Source organism: Hyperolius riggenbachi, chromosome 4, assembly GCF_040937935.1.
Source record: "Hyperolius riggenbachi isolate aHypRig1 chromosome 4, aHypRig1.pri, whole genome shotgun sequence".
Lineage (NCBI taxonomy): Eukaryota > Metazoa > Chordata > Amphibia > Anura > Hyperoliidae > Hyperolius > Hyperolius riggenbachi.
In genome coordinates, this window is record NC_090649.1 from 497,847,961 (window position 1) to 497,872,721 (window position 24,761).

General features: G+C 45.6%; 1 protein-coding gene across 30 annotated transcripts in view; it reads right to left on the bottom strand.

The window, feature by feature from the left end:
• Window positions 1–24,761, bottom strand: part of LOC137504538 (neurexin-1) — a 2,090,050-nt gene that overhangs the window by 624,228 nt on the left and 1,441,061 nt on the right. For 2 of the 30 annotated variants that reach the window (XM_068233112.1, XM_068233110.1), the window contains exon 1: window positions 735–2,035. The exons of 24 other annotated variants lie outside the window; for them this stretch is intronic. In XM_068233112.1, the coding sequence (XP_068089213.1) occupies window positions 735–972 (238 nt within the window). In that variant the 5' untranslated portion in view covers window positions 973–2,035. Of the gene's footprint in view, window positions 1–734; window positions 2,040–24,761 lie in introns of those variants that run through there. 4 more of the 30 variants (XM_068233113.1, XM_068233114.1, XM_068233115.1 and 1 more) reach the window with 4 other exon arrangements.

Consider the following 24,761-nt stretch of genomic DNA (forward strand, 5'->3'; position numbering starts at 1 on the left):
CTACTATCCAGGATCCCTGGACCCACACAGTATCACCACCTGCTGTCTCTAGAATTCCTGGACCCCCCCACTACAAAATAAAAAACACACACAGCACCCCCTCCTGCCTCCAGCATCCCTGGACCTACAAAGCATCATCACCTGCTGTAACTAGCATCACTGGACCCACACAGCACCATTCCCTGCCTCCAGCATCCCAGAATTCCTTCCTGTCTCCTGTATCCTTCCTCTTCTACCTCCAGCATCCCTGGACCCACACAGCACCCCTTCCTGCATCCCTGGACCCACATAGCATCCCCTCCTGTGTCCAGACTCCAGCATCCCTGGTACCAACACAGCATCCCCTCCTGCCTCCAGACCGGCATCCCTCAAAGGACAATCAGTCACAGCAACATGATCACCTTTAGAACATGTACGGTGCAAGTTTCAGTTTGAATTGCATTACATCTGCCTATTTCAAGCCAATAAACTCTTAACACAGATGTCCATTACCAGCTAATATCAATACAGGTCTCTCTGATAAGAGCAGCACAGAACTCTGCGCTCCCTCACATCAAGGTAATCATCAGAGGAGAGGCAGCAGCAATATCACCAGAGATGCTTGTACCAGTCATTAACCTACTCTAAGCCAGACAGCAAGCCCCCAGCCCTGCCGGAGGGGAGTAGCATTAGACCCATCACTTAGGATAATGGTCAGACATCATATATAGAGGGAGATGATAAGGAAGACCCACCGTTTCCTCCCCGTAAGGATGCTGGTGACCTGTAGATAGCGATGGGCGCCGAGACGTGCTTCGCTCCATGGAAGTGATGAGTGTGATGAGATCCTAGATTAGAGGCGCCCCAGGTCACCCCGAGGACCCCGCTGAGGGTTAGAGGCAGTATCCACATGGCCAGGCGCAGGCCGGGGCAAGAAGCAGGGCCCGGGTCAGAGCTGAAGGTCCAGGGCATCTGCTGCTCCTGCCTCTGCATGGGGCAGCCAAGCAGAGCTCACCCTCCCGCAGAAACTTTTTATCCCCCTCCAACACTCCAACAAAGGCTTTTCTTGGGGGGTTCACAGCTCCTCCATCCCAGCCTCGGGTCCCCCCCTCTTATTTTGGGAATGTGAGTTTTTTTCTTCCTCCTCCTTCCTAGAGAAGGACGTATCTCCTCCGTCGTCTCTACTTCATTCTTCCCTTCAGTTTCCTGCTCCACTGGCAGCAATCCCCAGCCGGAGAACGCATAGTCCCTGGCAGGCGAGGAGGCTTCTATCTAGCTGACGGTTACGATCTTTCCCCGGATCCTTCTTCAGAAGAGGTGACAAGTTGCGGAGGAGCTTTCAAATTAGCGATCCATACTTTGCGAAACTAGCAGCCTAAAAAAGGGATTTCCTCTAGAAGCATCGCAGCCATAATAATAATCCACAGGATATCCAGAAATACCAAAGAACCAGAAGAAAAATAGAAGAAACCACTTCCTACAGCAGCAGCTTGCCGAGGACCAGGAATTGATGCCCTCCCAGATTCTGCATTGAGTTGGAGGAGCGACTCTCAGAGAGCAAGTCTGAAAACCACAAGCAACTCAATAATAATCAGCCGTCCCCCAAAGCCATCTGAGTGGTCCATGCTATTCACAGTAACACCGGAGGATGCTTCCATGGGGATAGCGCACCCTCTTCATGGAAAAGGATCAGACAACAAGAATATGCTTCCGATCTCAAGACTATGCAAATCTGCAGTCTCTAAACAGCAAATCACCGAAGCCTGGATGCAATGCAGAGGAAGAGCCTATAATGTGAGAGAGGGAGGCAGGCTGAGAGCCTGTGGAGGAGAGAGGAGGGAGAGAAAGATCCTCTTTATTTCTGATTCCCTCTGCTATTATTATTATTACACTCCTACAAGACCAAACGCCAGCGCTGTTCAGGCTCCAGGAATGTTCAGAGAATGAGCAGCACTGCTATCTCTCCCTGCCTTCCTCCATCAGGCGCTGCTACAGATAGACTTGCCATCTTTTCCCCTTTCTATGCTATAGATCAAATGTTCCAAGATCTCAGAGAGAAAAAAAGAGAGAGAGGAGAGGAGGAAAAAACAGAGAAAACTTATACACATCTTCTTAACCCCCCGCCTGCCACAGAGCTCCTCTCTTCCCCATTGTAGACTTAATCAATGTACTGTTGCGCCGCCTGGTGCTCCAAGGGTTACACGTCAGGGCTGCTGTTTGTAAGCGCTGAATAACTTCTCTGGTTATTACTGCTCACCCCCCTCCTGCCTGAACCTTATTTCTCAGCCCCCCCTCCTGCCTGAACCTTATTTCTCAGCCCCCCCCCCCTCCTGCCTGAACCTTATTGCTCCCCCTCCTGCCTGAACCTTATTTCTCAGCCCCCCCTCCTGCCTGAACCTTATTGCTCTCCCCTCCTGCCTAAAACCTTATTTTTCAGCCATGAACCTTATTGCCCCCCCTCCTGCCTGCACCTTATTGCCCCACCCCCCCCCCCCTCCTGCCTGAACTTTATTTCTCAGCCCCCCCCCCTCCTGCCTGAACCTTATTGCTCCCCCCTCCTGCCTGAACCTTATTGCTCCCCCATGAACCTTATTGCCCCCCCCTCCTGCCTGAACTTTATTTCTCAGCCCCCCTCCTGCCTGAACCTTATTGCCCCCCCTGAACCTTATTGCCCCCCTCCTGCCTGCACCTTATTGCCCCACCCCCCTCCTGCCTGAACTTTATTTCTCAGCCCCCCTCCTGCCTGAACCTTATTGCTCCCCCCCCCTGAACCTTATTGCCCCCCTCCTGCCTGCACCTTATTGCCCCACCCCCTCCTGCATGAACCTTATTTCTCAGCCCCCCCCCTGAACGTTATTGCCCCACCCCCCTCCTGCCTGAACTTTATTGCTCCCCCCTCCTGCCTGAACCTTATTGCCCCCTCCCAACCTTATTACCCCCCTCCTGCCTAACGGGAGAGGATACCTTGATTCTCTACAAAAACAAAGTGTAGGCTGAAAGTATTTAGCAAATTGACAGTCATCTTTATAAAACACACATAGCGAATGACTTCATTGCCGTAGCGTCTCCTCTTTTTTTCTCTCCCTATCCCATCATGTACAGAAGTTCGTCTTGGGATTGGAATGAGATTTGAATGGAACCTGTCGCTGAGCAGCGCTGGGAAGCAGGCGCTGTCCGGCAGCGGTGGTGCTGAACTGTTTGATACTCGTAGCGCGGTAATGAGGCGCTGTCCGGCAGCAGTGGTGCTGAACTGGTTTACACGTATAGCGTGGTAATAAGGCACTGTCCGGCAGCGGTGGTGCTGAACTGGTTATTAAGACCGAGAGTGCCTCTATTCCCTCTGCTTACCAGCGCTTCACAAAGCTGCGTGGCAGGGGCTGATCGTCTGCAGTGATTTTATGTTTTCCTTTTTTTACAGAGATGACGATTGATCCACAAATTCAGACTCTGGACAGAATCACTAATTGTGCAGCAAGAATAGTGCACGAGGGTTCTGTTTTCAGGCTTAATTAATAGTTCAGCCCAAAGAACAATAATAGCTGTGAGAGGTAAAATAGCTGGCAGCAATCAGAATTACTTACTGATAGGACTGCTGCAATCTGATATTGAATTGGTGATATTTCCTCTGTGCCATTGATTTCACTGCTGCCACTCGCATAACTCTATGCCTGGACTCCAACAAGGAGGTTGCACTGTACACATATTTGCAATCTACCCCCACCCCCAGGGATGTGTTTGCCCTGCTGATATACTTATTGGCCAGAAAGGTTAAGCTGCATACACAGTAGAATATTATTTATTTATTTATCCTGAAGCAATTATTTGCAGTTAATCTAATGTAAGGTTAGAAAGTTAGATAGGTGTCTGACATCATTATATGACACCTGAGAACCCTGATAAACAGTCGTTTTGTTGGACAAGCCCAATGTACATGCGTTATTTAATAACAGCTAGTCCACACATCAAGCTACAGGTAGCCTTCCCTGTAAACAATGGACAGTTTATTCCACTTTAGAATTAGGGCAAGAGTCAGGGTGAGTTTTTGGACCCTTTCACACTCGGTCTGTTGCATGTGCCACAATGGACAACATCATTGCACTGCAACCAGATGCGATGATATTCCTATGAGGCTTTCACATTGCAGATGCTCTAAGGGATGGTTCTCACTGGAGTGGAGAAAAGCAATGTAACCATGTTCCCCTAGTAGACCATTCTCATTGCAGCATTTGCAATTTGTATACATTGCATTGAAAAACTTGCTGTACGCAGCATTTTGATATTTGTTTGCCTGACCCTCAACACTAGGGGCACTGTGGCACATACCTTTAGTGTCCACTAGAGGCATGGGTTTCATTCGGATTTCATCCTCCTAATTAGTGCACCTGAGCAGCTTGTTTAGGGGGGTTAAACTTACCCAGGAGCCGTCCTCTTTAATCCATCCCACGGTGCATCCCACGCTGCATTCCAAGCCACGTAACATGACTACTACGCTTCCTCCTTCAACCTAGAAGGAGGAAGTGTTTGTAGTCATGTGCAGCATGGGAGGCACCATGGGATGGATTAAATAAGACGGCTTCTGGGTAAGTTTAACCCCCTCCTAAACAAGCCGTTCAGGTGCACTAATTAGGAGGATGAAATTCAAATTAAATCCATTTGGATGTCATCCGTTAGTAATCTGTCGCTCATCACTGGAGACAGGGAGAAGCCACAGCGGGGGAGAGAAGACATAGGAGGAAGTACCGGTGGAAAGGGGAGTGTAGCTCTGCTCCTGGTTTGGTCAGTCCGAAATTGAACGCAGCAATGCACTCCCAACTAGTGTTGGGCGAACAGTGTTCGCCACTGTTCGGGTTCTGCAGAACATCACCCTGTTCGGGTGATGTTCGCGTTCGGCCGAACACCTGGTGGTGTTCGGCCAAACTGTTCGGGTTCGCCCGAACGGCTCATTGCCTGGCAGAACAGGGCCCCTGTTTGGCACGAACAGGGCCCTGTTCGCCCGAATACTGCCCCCTATGGGGTCGCAGGCATAAGGGGGGAGCATGCCCCGATCGCGGGGGGGGGGGTCGGAAATTTCCCCCACCCCCTCCGCTAGCGCTCCCCCCTCTGCCCGCTTCCCCATTCAAAAGTTAGGAAGTGAAACTGTACCTGTGCGGTAGTGGGTGGCTGGCAGTGGGCGGCACTATGGAGTGACTGAGGAGGAGTCCGGAGAGTGACGCGTTGAGGGAGGCCGGGCAGCGGGCGGTTCAGCAGTAGTACCGTACTACTGCTGATCCGCCCACTGCCCGGCCTCCCTCAACGCGTCACTCTCCGGACTCCTCCTCCTCCTCAGTCACTCCATAGTGCCGCCCACTGCCAGCCACCCACTACCGCACAGGTACAGTTTCACTTCCTAACTTTTGAATGGGGAAGCGGGCAGAGGGGGGAGCGCTAGCGGAGGGGGTGGGGGGAATTTCCGACCCCCCCCCCCCCCGCGATCGGGGCATGCTCCCCCCTTATGCCTGCGACCCCATAGGGCCCCCAAAAGCGGGATGTTCGGGGAGTTCGGGGTTCGGCCCGAACATGCCGAACATTGCGGCCATATTCGGCGAACTTTCCCGAACCCGAACATCCAGGTGTTCGCCCAACACTACTCCCAACCCATCTCTGACTTCGGAAGAACTTCCATCTGGCACAAGTGACTGTATAGATCGATTTTGCCTAAATGGATCAGTCATTTTTTGTGACATCAATTTCTAGCAGATCCGATCAAATGATGCAGATAGCAATAGAAAAAAATTGACTAGTGTATGGCCACCTTCAGTATTAATTTTTTAAGGGGGAGCCAATTACCTTATTAGTATGTTTTTACAGTACAAAACCTACTCAAGACAGAACATCATGTTATTATTACACTGTCAATGTCCCTCAACGTATAATATTAATAATAATAATAATAATAATAATAAATCTGGTTCCATGGTTAGTAGGACTGTCTTTAAAACCCAATGACCTGGAAGGATGTGAAATGAAGCAATATCTGGAGCGACACAAGCTTGGGATGTCTTATAGTGACTAAAAGTGTCTCTTTACTGCAAGTCCAGCATGAATTGAATTGATCTGAGGCCCTTATTGGAATTGTGAAGCTGAGGGAACTCTTTCCGTTGGCCCTATCATCCATCACAATGGCGTCACTGATGAGCAGACCAAAATCCCCACTGGCTGACCAGTCAGAGCAGGGCACCAGAAATGTGTGATGTTTTGCAAGTACCATTTAGCAGCGTTCAGTTTTTTTTTTGTTTTTTTTGGTTGAAGGTCTGTCTAGAAAAGATTAACCAATGAAAAATAAAAATACAAAATGTTGTTTTACAATTGTGCTGAACAGGGCTATCCTAGACGCTTGAATAGTTTTCTTATGAAATAAATAGATCACATTTTTTAAAGTGCCATTTTTTTGTGTAGATGCTTAGTAACAATGCCTGTTTCTATCTATGAATAGGATCCTTGCCCTTGACAAGCAGAAGTGAGATAAAGTTTCAATGTATCCGGCCAGGAGCCCCCTCTCCAGCCATTTCTAACAGCACACATTCTCAGAGCTACAAACTCAGAGATTTAATTCTATACTTTGCTCTCTTGCATTTTGAACACAATGTTTAGGCAAACTAAATAGAAATAACAAGAGACTTCAAAACAGAGAGGTAGATTGACTCTCAATCAGATTCCCACCATCAGAGCAGGTTTATCACCCAGGCAGGTGCTTAGGGCCTAGTGGGTGTCAAGGGGCGCACCTGGCACCTTATTTGACCTCTTTCCACTTCAGCTTACCAAAAGGACCACATGGGGGTCCAAATCTACTACCTTGTCAAGGGCCCCATTATTACATCTTAATCCATCTCTGCCCACCATTAGCTGCTTCCTTGTTATGTTAAAAAAACTTGTCTTACCGGCACAATGGGTACCTACACAAAATTAAAGGGGCACTAGAGCGAAAAACTGTAAAATTTAAAATATGTGCAAACATATACAAATAAGAAGTACATTTTTTCCAGAGTAAAATGAGCCATAAATTACTTTTATCCTTTGTTGCTGTCACTTACAGTAGGTTGTAGAAATCTGACAGAAGTGACAGGTTTTGGACTATTTATAGGGGATTCTCAGGGATATATTTATTTTCAAAAGCACTTAGTGAATGGCAGTTGCTCTGTCCAACTGACAAAAAAACTTTGTAGGAAGCAGGGAAGCCGGCCAGCATTTGTATAAATCCTTTTTAGGGAATATCTTTATAAAGAATAAAAGCCTTGCTGAGAATGCCCTATGAAGAGATGGACTAGTCCAAAATCTGCCACTTCTGTCATATTTCTACTACCTACTGTAAGTGACAGCTACATGGGAGAAAAGTCATTTATGGTCCATTTTACTCTGGAAGAAACATACTTGTTATTTGTATATGTGTGCACATATTTTAAATTTTGCAGTTTTTCGCTGTAGTGCCCCTTTAAGTAAAATGTCAGCTGGTTACATGCCATGCTGCTGTCTTGTAGCCACTAATTCTGCAATATCAAAGTATTTGCTTTAGGAGTATGGTGGGGTAACGGAGAACACTCTTGCTTTGATGCGCTGGGGTCTCTAGTTCCAATCTGGGGATGATGATCCAATTTCCAGGATACACACCACAACACATACAGTGTGAAAGTACACTAAAGAAAGTATTATTATTTAGTATTTATATAGCGCTGATATCTTCCCCTTTATAGAATATACAGTCTTCTCATTAACTGTCCCTTAAAGGGGCTGACAATCTAATCTCTACCATAGTCCTATGTCCATTGTAGTCTAGGGACATTTGTTAGGGAAAAGCCAGTTAATGTATCTGTATGTTTTGGGATGTGGGAGGAAACTGGAGTGCCCAGAGGAAACCCATACAGACACAGGGAACAAATACAAACCCTTCATTGCAATGTAAGCATGCTACCCACTATGCCAAACTGCTGTCTTTGAGTAACTATGACTAATAGATTCTTTGTGCTCTCTGTTTACTAAAGTACAGCTAAGGAAGGACTGCAGGTACATGATAATTCATGCAGAGGGACAATTTATAACTAAAAAGAAAGAAACATATTATAAGCCGATTATTCAGCACACACAGCAGCTAGTTTACTATCAATACTTCCACAGAGTTAAACACCTTATAGAGTTTGCATGTCAATACTGCAAAATGAAGCTAAAATCAGTAATGCAAAGATTTTGTTGTATTGATCAGAGCCTCTTTAAGATATATTTATTATAATTATAGGACCACTGTCGCAAAAAAAGTAGGCAGTTAAAATCTGACAGAACCGACAGGTTTTGGGCCAGTCCATCTCCTCGTGGGGGATTCTCACGGTTTTCTTTGTTTTCAACAGCATTTCCTGAACAGCAGTTTAACTGCCAAAATAGTAAGATACCAGACCACCTCCATATTCACTTGCACAGTATTTTGTCAGTTAGACTTTGCAACTGCTGTTCAGGAAATGCTGTTGAAAAAAAAAAACTGAGAATCCCCCATGAGGAAATGGACTGGTCCAAAACCTGTTGGTTCTGTCAGATTTTAACTGCCTACTTTTTATAGTGGTCATTTACATATTAGCATGCTGACACCTAAGGGCTAGTGAACACGGGCCTTGCACTTTTGGTCATATTTCATTTTAATGCTTTGACACAGGTCAATTGCAAGTCTTTTGCATTTTTACGTCAGTTGCTGAGGTTTCCTACACAAACTTTTTTCTTCACTTTGAGTGTATGTAGATATTAAAACAGTGAACTGAAGTCAAAGTTCCATGTACACAAGCCCTTAGGCCTGGTTCCCATTTGCATTCCCTGCCTGGATCCGCCTGATCGGATCCGGACCGTATACTGTACAAACGGAACGTACATTCCGCATAGCAATGCAAAGTCTATGCGGACGTTCACATGCGTACGTTCTGTACAGAACGGAGCCGGATCGGATCCGGACTCCGGACACTTTTTCAACATGCGCTATTTTTTGGGTCCGGATCATCCGGCCCACGCACCCGGACCGGAGCCTGACTGCACCATCCGGAAATAGAAACCTATGGGGAACGAAAAGCACAGAACACACAGGATACAAACACATGACGTTCTACCCCACTTCCTATGCGTATTCTAGCGGCCATTTCAAATGGGGACACATGTGCAGCAGTGGAGCAGCAGTGGCAGACGTGCTGGAGCTGTTTGGCAGAATGTCGGAGGTGGAGGTGAGGCCTAAACAGCGGAGGACCTGATCCTACAGGTGCACTAGGTGCACCTTCCGCTGACCCCAACAATTTTATTAGTAATTTCGCTGTTTTTACCACACGGATCCGGATGGCAGCCTAATACATTCCTGATGCAAACGGACCGGATCCGGATCGGATCCGGATCAGACCCGTACGGTTCCGATCCAGATCAGGTCCTGATCCGATCCGGATCCGGTCCGTTTGCATGCCAAAATGCAAGTGTGAATGGGCCCTTAGCATCCCCAATATAGTGTCGGTCCAGTTAAACTGCGCTGTTACTAACTTTTAATGCAAGAGATGTGTGGCTTCCATGCGGAGTAGATATTTTTATGCTGTTGTTGGTATTTATTGCATGCTTGGTGTAATTTAGCAATAATTATATGCACTTTCACATTTTGCCCATGCAAATGCATATATTAACAACGTGGGCAGAAAATCATTGCTGCGAAATTGATCTGTGCTACTGTATCAATAAAATTTATGAAGCATGTCATTACAGTATATAGAGTGCTGACAAGGTCCACAGCCCCAAAACAAAATGAATAGGCCAACGCCAACATAAATGAGTGGGACTCCATCTCTGTGGTCAGGTCCAGTGAGCTCGGGAACCAGTAAGTCTGGCAGACTCATTACTAACTGTCCGCACACAGAGTAAGTGTCCAATCAATTCTGCAAACCCCTAATTAGCTCAGAGTCCGGGCTTTAAATAAAGAGACGGGATCTGTCAGCCCGAGATATTTGTGGACGCCATTATTTATCTTCTCGGGGACTGATTGCTAATTACATCTCGTGCCGTATTTACCAAGCTGGAAAATGGAGCAATAAAGGAGTTTCAAGCTCATCTCCAATACTTCAGCAAGATTAAGGGGAGGAAGTGTCTGCAATGAAGATGTTCCTTTGCCACCTATGTATGGAGGAGGAAAGAAGATTCCTAACGCATAACTCTAGGACGAAACAATGAAGCTTCTTCTCTGTGTGGTTGTGTACAGACTTATATCTGAGACTTTTGTTTTAGTTAAAGTTAAAGGGAACCTGAGATTTCCCCACCCCAATTTGTTTATTTATACTTATCTGGGACTTCCTCCAGCCCTATGAGGTTTGTAGCCTATTTCACCATCTTCTCCATCTCCTCCATTCACTAGATATCCTCGTCAGTAATCCAGCCAGGCGCATTCTTCTGCACATGCATGGCTCGGCCACACGTGCACACCCATCAAGCTTGCTCCTGGGAGCATTCTGCACCTGCACAGAGGTACTGAACAGACACAGATCACTCCCAGGCGTGGGCAGAGGTCCATGGCTGACAGTGGCTGACTGAATTACCAGTGAGGATATCTAGTGACCAGAGGGGCCAGAGAGGCCATGGACCTCATGAAGCCGGAGGTAAGTATAAATAAGGCACAGTGTACCATCTCAGGTATACTTTAAGTGTTTTAGTTCTGATATTACTTCACTGATCAGCTGATAGCTTTAACTGTTGCCCACATGCTGACCCTGAGAACTCAATGACCACTGTAGACAACAATGAAGACAACTTGTTATAAGCGGGTGAAGTGTAACGCAAGTATGACAAAACCTTGGCCTTGCCAACTTCTGCCAGTCATAGACGCAGCAGAGCCATCTCAATTGGCCGTGCTTCAGGGTCAACAGCCCACCCCAGGAATTATGAGAAGGTTGCAAAAAATCACTTAAATGTTTGACTTTACAAACAAACAATTTTTCCTGGCAGTGACTATAATGCTTCTCCTTATAGTATATTTTATAATGCAGAAGGGATAGCTGGAATTTCACTAATTGAGCAGTGACAAGTCTAAGGACTTGATTCACTAAGACAAATAGCATGCCTTATCTGAGTTAACATGCCTTATGAAAGTTAACATGCCTTATCAGAGTGGCATAGTGAGCACTACGAACTTATGCCTGCTAACTGGCAATGAGCTCCACTAGTCCTGCCCTGAGCCCCTGCGGGTTTGTAGCACTCGCTATGCTACTCTGAAAAGGCATGTTAACTTTGATAAGGCATATTATCTCTGATAAGGCGTGTTAACTCAGATAAGGCATGCTATTTGTCTAAGTGAACAAAGTCCTAAAGGTGCCCATTAACTGTGCAATTATTAGGAACAGTGCTTTAATCCAATTGATTTAGCAAATTAGAATCATTCGATTGAAAATATTCATATTTATCCAACAATGGTACAATTGTATTTTAGATAAGATTGGGTACAAGCATTAAAATCCACTGGTCAGTTTGATAAACCGGATCTTTACAATCTATTTATGATCATTTTATACCTATCGTGACCAAATACTGACTCTTTTTATTTAAGATTTAAGCAGATGTTTCTGATCAAAATAATGAATTGTTTATAAAAATGGTATGAATAATTGACATCTCAACACTTTTTGGAGTTCAGCTGTAGCATTGTTTGAGTCTATCTGTCTGTCTGTCTATCTACTGCAGGGGTGCCAACACTTTTTTGGCTCGCGAGCTACTTTAAGAACCTCCGAGTCTGAGAGATCTACCACCACCCCCGCCGCACCCCCCACACACACACACACACCCACCCACCTTACACGACCATTCTCTCCCCAACACAGTGTACACACATATCCTTCAGAAGTTTGACCTTGTCATGCTTGCTGTAATCCCCAAACTTGATGAGATAGATTACTATCTGTGCAATCAGCATGACAGGCCTGTCAACTCACTGCACACTGAGAGCACATGGACAGGCTGACAAGGGGGATGTTAGCTGTGAAAAAAACAGGAGGCAGAGTGCTAAAACCAGCACAGCATGAAGAGCTGAGGGCAAAGAGAGCTGCAGGGTGGATGTATGTTTGTCAAATACCTAGCTCTGAGGACACCAGCAGCAGGAGATACATTGCACTGACCACGGAGAGCTGAGCTCGGCCAATCTCCCTTTCCCAGAGCCCCAGCAGCCTGAAGGGGAGGAGACTCTGTGTGAGTCACACAGCTTGGAGGGGAGGAGACCTGTCTCCTTATTTGCTCCTCTCCCCTTCAGCCACGCCTCCTGTTAAGCCGCACCTCTCCCCTGTTCTCTCTCTTCTCCGTGAAGCTGCTATAGCAGCAACATTTGACAGCCGCAGCTGCAGATTGTTACAGAATGGCCGCGATCTACTGAACAGGTGGTCGCGATCGACCAGTAGATCGCGATCGACCTATTGGGCACCTATGATCTACTGTATCTCTCTGTGTAAGGCTGTGTTTCCACTAGAGCAGTAGGCAGACATTTTTTTGTTCCTTCTCTGCTCATCACTAATCGGACAGTGAATGACTTCCATTTTATAAACAGGAGCCGTTCACACTTGCCATGCTGCACTGGAGCCCCGGGATCTGTTGCAGTAAGCAGACCATTTTTCTGTGCAGTCCTTGATAATTCCGGGCAGGATGATGCATCTGCGTCTGCCTCGGGCTAAGCCAATCGCAACCACTTACTCCCTGTACACAAGTAAGTAGCATGGGGATCCCCACTTCAATGGTTACCTTGGATTTCAGTCAAGCCACCTGGATAAGGCAGCACTAGCCGGTGCACTTCTCACTGCAGGTACACCACTTCTGCTGACCAACAATCTTCAATCAATCTTCAAGTGTCACTTGAGGAAGGGTCAGGTGACCCGTAACATGTATGTGTCCATGCTCAATAAACAAACGGAAGTTTGAAGCCTGTGGAGTGCCTTTTTCTACATGATTGGGGATCCCCACTTGGCTGGGAATCCTCAGCAACAGGCAGAATTCTTATTGATTCATGGTGGATCCATGAAAATTCTCCCTATTGTTAGTGAGAAATGGCCTAATGCAGGCTATGGAGAGCCCCATGTTTCTGCCGGCCTCCTGGCTGACTAGAGAGAGGGACCAAGCGGCGGCGATCAATGGTGGGACAGGTGAGCGCCGGTTACTTCGGATGGAAGGCGGATGCATAGCGGGTACTAAATAGAGAGGAGTGCATCCGCTTACCATGTCCTATTTACATCCGCTCACGTGGGAACCGAGCCCAACTGCCTGGAGCTGGTGGGGGTCTCAGCTTATTACCGTCCTTCCGTCTTTTTGATACAAGAGGCCACACCTCCAGAACTGAAGCTATTGTGGCCACAGTTGTTATGGGGGGTGAAAGTCATGGTGGCCACACTTGTTTTATGAATCTTGGCACATGGGCCTCTTGGCCATGAGGGTCACCACAAGAGATATGGGGGGGGGGGGATCTGATGAGACCTATCACAGAGGGACTGTAGTGAAAATAATGTAACAAATAAAATAGCATTTTTTTACAATATTCATGTATACATTATTTAGTCAGTGTTTGCCCATTGTGAAAGCTTTCCTCTCTCTACATTTATAATCTGAAATTCACTGCTGGCAACATTTTTCAACTGCAGAATGTTTATTTCTGAGAATTCTGAAACCAGTATAAAACACACCTGATCTTTACTGTTTTCCCCTCCCTTCCTTCCTACCTTCCTTCCTTCCGTCCTCCCTTTCCCTTCCTTCCTTCCTTCCTTCCCTCCCTTCCCTTCCCTTCCCTCCTTCCTTCCTTCCCTTACCTTCCTTCCCTTCCCTCCTTCCTTCCTTCCTTCCTTCCTTCCTTTATTCCTTCCCTTCCTTCCTTCCCTTTTCCTTCCTTCCTTCCCTTCCTTCCGTCCTCCCTCCCTCCCTCCCTCCCTTCCTTCCTTTTTCCACCCTGCTTCTTTTCCTTCCTCCCTTTCCTTTCCTTTCCTTCCTTCCTTCCTTTCCTTCCTTCCTTCCTTCCTTCCTTCCTTCCTTCCTTCCTCCCTCCCTTCCTTCCCCCCTGCTCCCTTTCCTTCCTCCCTTTCCTTCCTCCCTTCCTTCCTTCCTTCCTTCCGTCCTTCCTTCCTTCCTTCCTTTCCTTCCTTCCTTTCCTTTCATTCCTTCCTTGCTTCCTTCCCTCCCTCCCTTCCTCCCTTTTTCCTCACTCGCCTTCCTTTGTTCCTTCCTTTCCTTCCTTCCTTCCCTTCCTTCCTTCCTTCCTTCCTTCCTTCCTTCCTTCCTTCCTTCCTCCCTATCCTTCCTTCCTTCCTTCCTTCCTTCCTTCCTTCCTTCCTTCCTTCCTTCCTTCCTTCCTTCCTTCCTCCCTCCCTTCCTCCCTCTCCTTCCTTCCTTTCCTTCCTTCCTTCCTCCCTCTCCTTCCTTCCTTCCTTCCTTCCTGCTAAGTTGAGGTGTTTCTATACTTGTAAACTCCTGGCTGGTTCTTTCCTGGGGGATTTGTATAGAGTGTGCTGCATTGGAGACAACTCAGCAGAAAGAGAGAAGTAACCGGCTCACGAGCCGCAGAGCCTTCATCCTTCATCCAGTGCATCCAACCCTTTATTTCCCTTTCCAGCTTCTCATGTAAATGTTGTGTTTGCTCCGCTCTACACAGATGTCCACTTGAGACTGTAAGATCATTGGGCAGGGAAGCTTTTTTATATTTACTTCAACAATTTAGAAGGTGAAGCTAAGCCAAGGCAGAGGAAATAAATGCGCTGCGCCCGTGTAAGCGTGGCTTCCCTCTCCAGCCGCTAATTCTAAAGCAACATCGGATCAACAACAACAACCAAACAACAAAAAAGAGCAATTCCCTCCTGCAGGGATTAAGATTCCTCCCTTTTGTCCTCCTAAATCAAAGATTTTTGCTTTCCCATTCTTTCAGAGAAATACTGATACATTTTATTTCAGCCAGTTTAAATAAAAGGTCTCTTGAGAAGCCTCAGCAGAGATCCAGGCAGGTTCACTCGTGCCTCAATCAATAAATCAGATAAAGCCCATTTTATTGTATCTCCATCAGAAGCTCTTTCAGTAGAGAAAGAGAAATTAATCTGCGACTCCGGTGAGAGATAATTAACTTACCCAGAATGACTTTCCAGTAAGCAGCCCTCTCAGTTCCATCAGTTACATTGCAAGAGGGCAAAGCACACACATAACTTACAGCGTAGCTACCCTCTTCCATGCACAGGATGGATACAGCTGAGCAGGCGTACTGCCTTTCTCTTCAAATAATACCCAACATAGATGTTCTAGAGTCCCCTACAGCAGATGGTTGCCCACCTATGAGGGAAAGGTGGCTGCCCGTGTTATGTTAGCTCGGGGAATGGCTGTAAGGAACTGATGACTGCCCAGAAGGCTTATGTTAGCCCAAGCACCATGAAACAACTCCAGGACTCAACAATAAACTACGTACATGAGCTAGATTAACTACTTACTGCACCAAGTGCAGTATAATCAGGCCTGGGAAAACTAGACTTGAAGCCCCAGAGCCATGAATACTCATCTTTAGCGGCGGGTGGTCGTTGCTCGATCCCGCTTGCGCTTCTGTCACCGCCCGTTAGCGAGGAGATGAATGAATGGGAACACTGTCCACCTGTCAATGAATGCCAGCATCTATTAGATGCCTGCGTCATTGTATCTTCCTGGTGTTACAGTGATTCACGTACTTGTGACATCTTGTGGCCAAATAGTAAAACTACATCTAAATGCATTTTATTAAATAAAAATTCCAACACTTACATCTAAAATTAACTACTTCCTTCCTACAGTCTCCCATAGTACCCAAACAATTTTTTTTGTATAGAAAAAAAAATTACATTAAAAAATACATAAATAGTTGCCTTAGGGACTGAAATATTTTAATAGGGATGTCAAGAGGGTATATTACAGTTAATTTATAATTGATGGGATTGTAAGTAGTGATGGACGCAAAACTGTAAAAATGCACCTTTATTTCCAAATAAAATACTGGTGCCGTACATTGCACTAGGGAAAATTTTTAACCGTTGCAATAACTGGAACAAATGGGCAAATAAAATGTGTGGGTTTTATCCACAGTAGAATGTTTTATTTCAGCACTATAATGGCCGAAAACTGAGGAATAATGATTTTTTTCCCATTTTTTTCTTATTATTCCAATTGCATTTATAATAAAATAATTCTTAGCATAATATACCTCCCAAAGTAAACCTAATTGGTGGAAAAAAAAAGGATATAGATCATTTCATAGTAATTAGTAGTGATTAAGTTATTGGTGAAAGAATGAGAGGAGCGCTGAAAGGTGAAAATTGCTCTGGTCCTAAAGGGGTAAAACCCTCAGTGGTCAAGTTTAAACTCAATATAGATTGCCTGGTGGATCAACTTAGCCTGGTGCTGGCTGAGGGCATCATTCTCACCATTCACCCCTGTGCCATTCCATTGTACACCACTACATGCCCCCTCCATATCAACAGAATGTGTTGCAAGCCTAGAGGCTAGTGACAAATCTGTACAACCTCAGCACCACATTGTCATACAAGGGATCCCACTGATACAAGTTGATGAGGCTTTATACAAAAGCTGCATTCACAGGGGTACATTGCAGTGCAGCATTAAATTATGTCCGCTTTGTAACGCGGTTTGCTGTACGGCAATGCACCACCTATGTGCAGCAGGTACCTTGTGTTATAACCGCATGGTAACGCACTGCATGCAATGTATTACCACAAAATGTGCACTGCATGCAATGTATTACTGCAAAAGGCATGTGTTAACAGTGACAGTGAAGCATACTTCCCATTGACTGTATGCTTCACTGCACCTCACTGTATACAACACAATGCTTGGATAAGGTGTGGTTCCGCTTTCCTGATGCATCCTCCCTGCTGTTACAGGAAACACAGCACAATGGCCACTGTGAATGTAGCCTTACAGGGAATACCCTTTCATTAATAATTAGTCTCATAGAGCAAAACACAGCATGTTTGGCAATACAGTGATGTAGATACAGAGTTACAGTGTATAGATCACACTGGGGTACCCCGCACCATCATGTGTCATAATCACATGATACAAATAACCAAAACTGGTTCTCCAAGGACAGCCACGGTGCAATACAAGTGTAAGCAAAGAAAAGCAGTGGTTTGGTAATGATGACCATTATGTAAGACACATACAGAGGTGACCATTACCACTAAATCACCAATAAATAGCGACCAGTAATGCAGTGACTACAGGAGGGCCCTATGTGGATCCCTCAGATCCACGGGCCTAGGTGTGGTCGCTACCTCTGCACCCTCTATTGCTCCACCACTGGGTGCTCACTTTGGACCTGATCCAATGTGCTTTTTCTCCTAAGTTTTCTCCCAGTAAATCATTTTTCATCTTCTGTTTAAATAACTTTTCAGCAAAGATCCACAATGTAGGCGGAAAAGTACCCTCAAAATCATTCTGGGTATCTTCTTCCTTTGCTCCGCCTCTGATTCGGTGGGGGGGCCAGGGTTCAACTCTCAGCTTTTCCTATTCAGTGAGTGAGCACCTATTCAGTAAGGAGATCTTGAGCAAGACTCCCTAACTGAGTGTGCTATAGTGGAGGCCTTGCAAGTACTTTAAGGGCCTGGAACCTACTACAAAGCGTCATCGCAACCGCTAGCGATTTCTGATAGTGTTTTGCAAGCGATTTTGGGAGCGCTTTCCCTGCTCCTATACAATTCATTAGAATGGAAACGTTCCCAAAATGTCCTGCGATTGTGAATTCCTTAATTGCAATCGCTGTACTGGAATCTGTCCCACCCATTTACATTGGCAGAGTGTTTAGCAATTTAAAGCAAAAAAACGCTCCGGTTGGGTTCCAGCCCTGAGTCTGACAGGAGAAAAGATCTATACAAATACTGAAATAATAGTAGTAGTAGTAGTAGTAGTAATAGTAGTAGTAGTAGTAGTAGTAGTAGTAGTAGTAGTAGTAGTAGTAGTAGTAGTAGTGGTAGTAGTAGTAGTAGTAGTAGTAGCATTATTATTATTATTTCTTTTATTCATAAGGCGTGAAAAAATATCACCGAAGAGAAAACTTGGAGATAAAGGGCAATGGATCGGGTTCTTTGTTATCTAAAGCAATCTTGAAAGAGTGTTTTGGGTGACAAGAATCTAGTGTGATTTAGCTAAAATCAAGCTTTTCTTGAAACTTCTTACCAATTTGATTTTATCAAGAAGCTTTGAGCGTGCTTTGTGAATGAGCGGGGAATGTGATAGCATGTGAAGTTCACCTCCCTTTGTTTCGGCACAAAGCAGAGGCCGTTGTACTGCGTTTCTGGGAACAGCTGGGGGACAGGTGTTTCTCTATCAACTAACATTAAAAGGCAGGCAAAACAAAAGGCCATTGCTTTACTGCTTACTATCAGGGTCCAATTTCAGTAATGTTGTAGCGCAACAGATGGTGCTACACAACTTGATCTTCACGCAGTGAGCAAGCCAGATTCCCTCTTTCATAAATCCAGAGCCTATTAATTCTCTGCCAAATGATACAGCTAAAAAATGAGGTGAAAAGGCTGTTAAAGGGAAACGGTTGTGCATTCCCAGGGTGCGTTCACCGGGCACCAGAGAGAGGTGTGCCAGCCGCCATGCTGTCCTCAGGCTACGGGAATAATGTCCGAAGCTCACACCTGCAGAAAGCACGCAGCCAACGCGAACAGACGTAAATATGAACAGCTGATCGACATTCTGGGTCAGTGATACAGACTATATAGCGGCAGAGGATCAGCATGGCAGCCAAACATGGCTTACAGTGTTAGTTATGTTAGCATGCGCATGAAATGTTTAATATATGGTCCTGAACAATAATGAGGGACAAAAATCTTGGGGCTAGAAATTTTGGTACAGTGCAGAGCCAGGCACACACAACCAAAGACACACATACCCAAACAAACACACATACACACACACACACACTGACACACACACACACACAGACACACACCAACAAACACACACAGACACACACGCACAAACACACACACACACACACACACACACACACACACAAATCTGCATACCCTCCCCCCCCCCACGCACAAACACACACACACACCTACACACAGTCAAACACATACACACACATACAGAAACACATGAATCTGCATACCCCTCCCCCCCACACACACACACGCATAAACACACGCACACGCATAAACACACACACCTACACACAGCCAAACACATAGACATACTGTACATACATTCGCACATGCATAAACGTACACACACACACACACACACACACACACAGTACACACACACAAACACACATATAGCACATCACTTATATAGTCAAACACAATCTTATGTCCACAGTAGACACAGGCAATCACACACACACAAACACACAAACACCCATATAAACACACACAGTACACACACACAGTGCGCGCACACACACACACACACACACACACACACACACACACACACACACACACACACACACACACACACACACACACACACACACACATATATACACAGTACACACACACAGTGCACACACACACACACACACACATATATACACAGTACACACACACACACACACACACACACACTCAGTACACACGCACAGCACACACACACACATACTCAATACACACACAGTAAACACACACAGCACACACAAAAACACAGTACACACACTTGCAGTACACACACACACACACAGTGCGCACACAATACACATACAGTACACACACACAGGCAGTACACACAGTACACACACAAACACAGGCAGTACACACATACACAGTACATATACACACACACACAGTACACACACAAACACAGGCAGTACACACACACACATACTCAGTACACAGACAGTACACACACAGTACACACACACACAGTACACACACAGGCAGCACACACACACACACAGCACACACACAGTACACACACAAAGCACACACACACACACATTGTCCATACAAAACATTAGGGGACTCAGTGCACACACTCAGTACACACACACACACACACACAGTACACACACATACGCAGTACACACACACCTTGCACACACACACACACAAACAAACAAACAAACAAACACACAAACACTCAGTACACACACAGTACACACACACACACACACACACACACACACACATATACACACACTCAGTACACACACTTAGTACACACGCACAGAGCACACACACACACACACACACACTTAATACACACACAGTACACACACACAGCACACACAGCATACACAAAAACACAGTACACACACTTGCAGTACACACACACACACACAGCACACACACAGCACACACACACACACACAGACACCACACATACAATACACACACAGAACACACACACAGGCAGTACACACACACAGTACACACACAAACACAGGCAGTACACACACACACAGTGCACACACACACACACGCACATACTCGGTACACAGACAGTACACACACAGTACACACACACACAGTACACACACAGGCAGTACACACACACACACACAGCACACACAGGCAGTACACACACACACACACACACACACACACACACACACAGTACACACACAAAGCACACACACACATTGTCCATACAAAACATTAGGGGACTCTTTGCACACATTCAGCACACACACACACACAGTACACACACATACGCAGTACACACACACACACACACACACACACACACACTCAGTACACACACAGTACACACACACAGTACACACAAACACACACACACACATTGTCCATACAAAACATTAGGTTACACACACTCAGTACGCACACAGAGCACACACACACACACACACACACACACACAGCACACACATATACACTACACACAACACACACACACACACAAACACACAGTACACATACACACACAGGAAGTACACACACACAGTACACACACAAACACAGGCAGTACACACACACACACACAAAGGCAGTACACACCCACACACACACAGTACACAAACAAATGACACACACACACACACAGCACACACACACACAGCACACACACACACAATACACACACAGTTTACGCACACAATACACACATTACACACACACACACACACACACACACATTACACACACACACACACATTACACACACAGCACACACACACACACACACACATACAGGCAGTGCACACACAGTACACACACAACGTACACACACACACACACAGCACACACCATACAAACACACACACATACAGCATACAAACACACACAGGCAATACACACACACACACAATAAACACACACAACGTACACACACACAGCACACACACATTGTCCATACAAAACATTAGGGGCATTTTAAAAGCAGGTCACAGCAGGATATGATTATATTCTATATCCCTTCTGCCTTTTTACAGTCCTGAACCAGTGTAGAATCGGCTGCCTCCCTCCCAGAGGACATAGGATACAGTATATATTGCACTACTAACCAAGCTCACTGATTGCACCGCTATTTCACTGAGCCTCTACCAGAGGGGTTTCATCTTCAAATAGGTCACATGTGATTATACAAGCTAATACATTCAACCACATTGCGGATGCATAACACCATTATTGTAAAATCGGTTTGGTTTCAGTAACATAGTTAGTGAGCCTTAGGTAATCTTAGTGTATTAGTGGCAGTAATACAATGCATAAAATATTTATATTTTTCTCTTAATAGTAGCACTTGATGCAGCTGCTGTAGTTTAGATTGTTTTTTCATTTTTTTTTTGTTTTAGAAATCTGCTCACTTAGGAGTATTGAGCAATAGACACAATGGGGACTTGTATACCTTAAGCCTTGTACACACCTTGCCAGAGCAGGATCATCCACCAGGCAACCTAGGCAGGTGCCTGGGGCCTAGTGGGTGTCAAGGGGCACACCTGTCACCTTCTCTGACCTCTCTCCACTTCAGCTTACCAAAAGGACCACAAAGGGGTGCCAAACCTACAACCGTGCCAAGGGCCACATTGCATCTTAATCCATCTCTGCACATTGCAATTAATGTTGCCATTAAAAATGGTTCCACAATCACTAGGATGATATTGCTGGCAGTGAGCACTGTACAGGTACGTTGTTTGACTATAGACAAGCAGCATGTGCATCCAGAAGGAAAGAGGAAGAGGGATGGTGGGGAAACACACAAGTGGGAGTGTCTGAAGGGTCCGGTAACTATGAGCAGAATAGGCTTGCTCCTCACTCATTTAACAATCCGCCATGGATAAAAAAAATGTCAACTTTCTCATTCCTCTCACTTCAAATTCCCTTTAATTTTTTGTTTCAGCTCCATCACTCTTCTAAGTCTGTATAGGGAACTCAGCTGAGGGACACACTACGGCGAATGAGAAACAGTCCTACAAAGCAGCCATGTGGGATTTGCCTCTTTGGCTCTAAGAGAAAAACAACCTATTTTCAGAGTTAATTTACCTGAAGGCCGTCAGTCAAGTTGCTTATAGCTAAATTGTTAAAGAGAACCCGAGGTGTGTTTAAAGAATGTTATCTGCATACAGAGGCTGGATCTGCCTATACAGCCCAGCCTCTGTTGCTATCCCAAACCCCACTAAGGTCCCCCTGCACTCTGCAATCCCTCATAAATCACAGCCGTGCTGTGAGGCTGTGTTTACATCTGTAGTGTCAGTCTTGGCTGCTCCCCCGCCTCCTGCATAGCTCTGGTCCCTGCCCCCGTCCCTTCCCTCCAATCAGCAGGGAGGGAAGGGATGCAGGCGGGAACTGGAGTTCTGCAGGAGGCGGGGAGAGCAGCAGACTGACACTATAGAGATAAACACAGCCAGCTCTGACAAGCTGTTTGTCAGCAGCGTGGCTGTGATTTATGAGGGATTGCAGAGTGCAGGGGGACCTTAGGGGGGTTTGGGATAGCAACAGAGGCTGGGCTGTATAGGCAGATCCAGCCTCTGTATGCAGATAATATTCTTCAAACCCACCTTGGGTTCTCTTTAACAAAACCCAATTCACCTGCCTTCCTCCTGATTTTACAGTAATCCTCTTGGCTGATAAACATTTGTTTGGCATCCAACCTAACCCTCAATCCCACCCAGAGCCTCTATCTCCCCAAAATGTAGCAAGACCATTTGTACCCCCCTCCAAACTGAAAGGACAAAGCACCTGATAAGCACAGCTATCTAAAATGTCACCTTAACATCCTGGACACCCCATTCATACTCCAGGTATCCACATCCAAATCATCTGTTTCCACAATGTACCTATAAATATTGGAGGCTGGGTTATCCCAACAGCCAGGTCTTCCTTAGTTAACCTCCAACAGCATTACTTCATCCTGGCCACTGTTGCTACTTCTACTAACTCTCAATTAAATGGATAGAATAGTCATCTGTTTCCTCCTCTACAGCACCACCTAGAGGCTAAAGTGAGCATCTTTTTCATTTTCTCAGCACCCAGTACATATGGTCCTCATAGCATCTAATACTTTAAGTGGATCTGAGGTGAACTTTTACTCATTGCATAATTGTGTTCCTTTCCTATTGTTTATAGGGTATTCCTCAAGCCAAATACTTTTTTGTTTTAATACTATAATTCCCTATAAACTAAATAAACCACGCCCACAGGTTTTCAAAGAGCCTTGGTAGTAGCAAGGGCTCATGGGAGCTTAGTCTGGGCAGGAGGATGAGGAGGTGTTACTAGCCATTGATTTCAGAGGCAAAGGGGAGGAGGGAGGAGGGGGGATTAGGTTTTTTTTCACAGGCTTAGTGATCAAGATACAGATAAGCTTGCCTGTGTGTAATGTTTACAAACAACATGGCTGCTGTCATTGTATCACAGGAAGAAATAGTCATTTTCTATTAAAGCTGTTTGCAGCTATATTTGCTGTGTAAACTATCTAAACTTTAGATAAGATATATAGACAAGTTACTTGTTATAGTTAGTTTTTCATCTTGGATCCATTTTAATAATCCTGTGGCCAAACCTAACAGAACTTCCTATTTCCAAAACTCCTCAGCCCTACCCCCCACATGCACAGGATTACTATCAATATTATTGATTTGTAAAGCGCCAAAGTATTCTGATGACTACCATTGCAGATAATGAGAGAGATCTGGGCATGCACCTGATGAGAGAAACCCTTATATTAAATATATAATCTCACTGCAAGCATTTGACTGATGCATGTTGTCATCTCAGCACCACCCAGATGTCCATTATTTAAAAAAGGAGCAGTTCTAGCACAAAAAAGGAGCAGGTACTGTAACTATAGTACTGTATATACTCCCATACAAGCCTAATCTTTCTGCACAAAATATGAGCTAAAAAGTTACCCCCTCAGCTTATATGCGAGTCAGTGGAGCAGCATGGATGGTGGAGAAGGTTTTGTTACTGGCAGGGGAGAGTAAGGATTGTGCACTAGTGATCTAGCTCTTGCCAGCTGGCTCCCTGCTGTGTCCGTGCCCTCCATCACCTGAAACATGGTGTGCAGAGTGCACTGCTCAAGACTTCCTGTGGAGCAGTGGGTGCAAGCAATGTGTCAGCGGTGCAATGATCGGGGATTCTTCCTGTGTGGCATTCGCTGTCTCATATCTATGACCACATCTAGTGGCGTCTTGAGGCACAGTTATCGTCCTTGTGGCACATCTGGCTATGGGGACGGGGGCTGACTTGTACTTGGGCTACCTCTGGCTACTGTGGAGTGGGCTATGCTGGGTAAGGGGGCTTATACGTGAGTCAATCACTTTCTCCTGGTTTCTGAGAGAAAAATGGGTA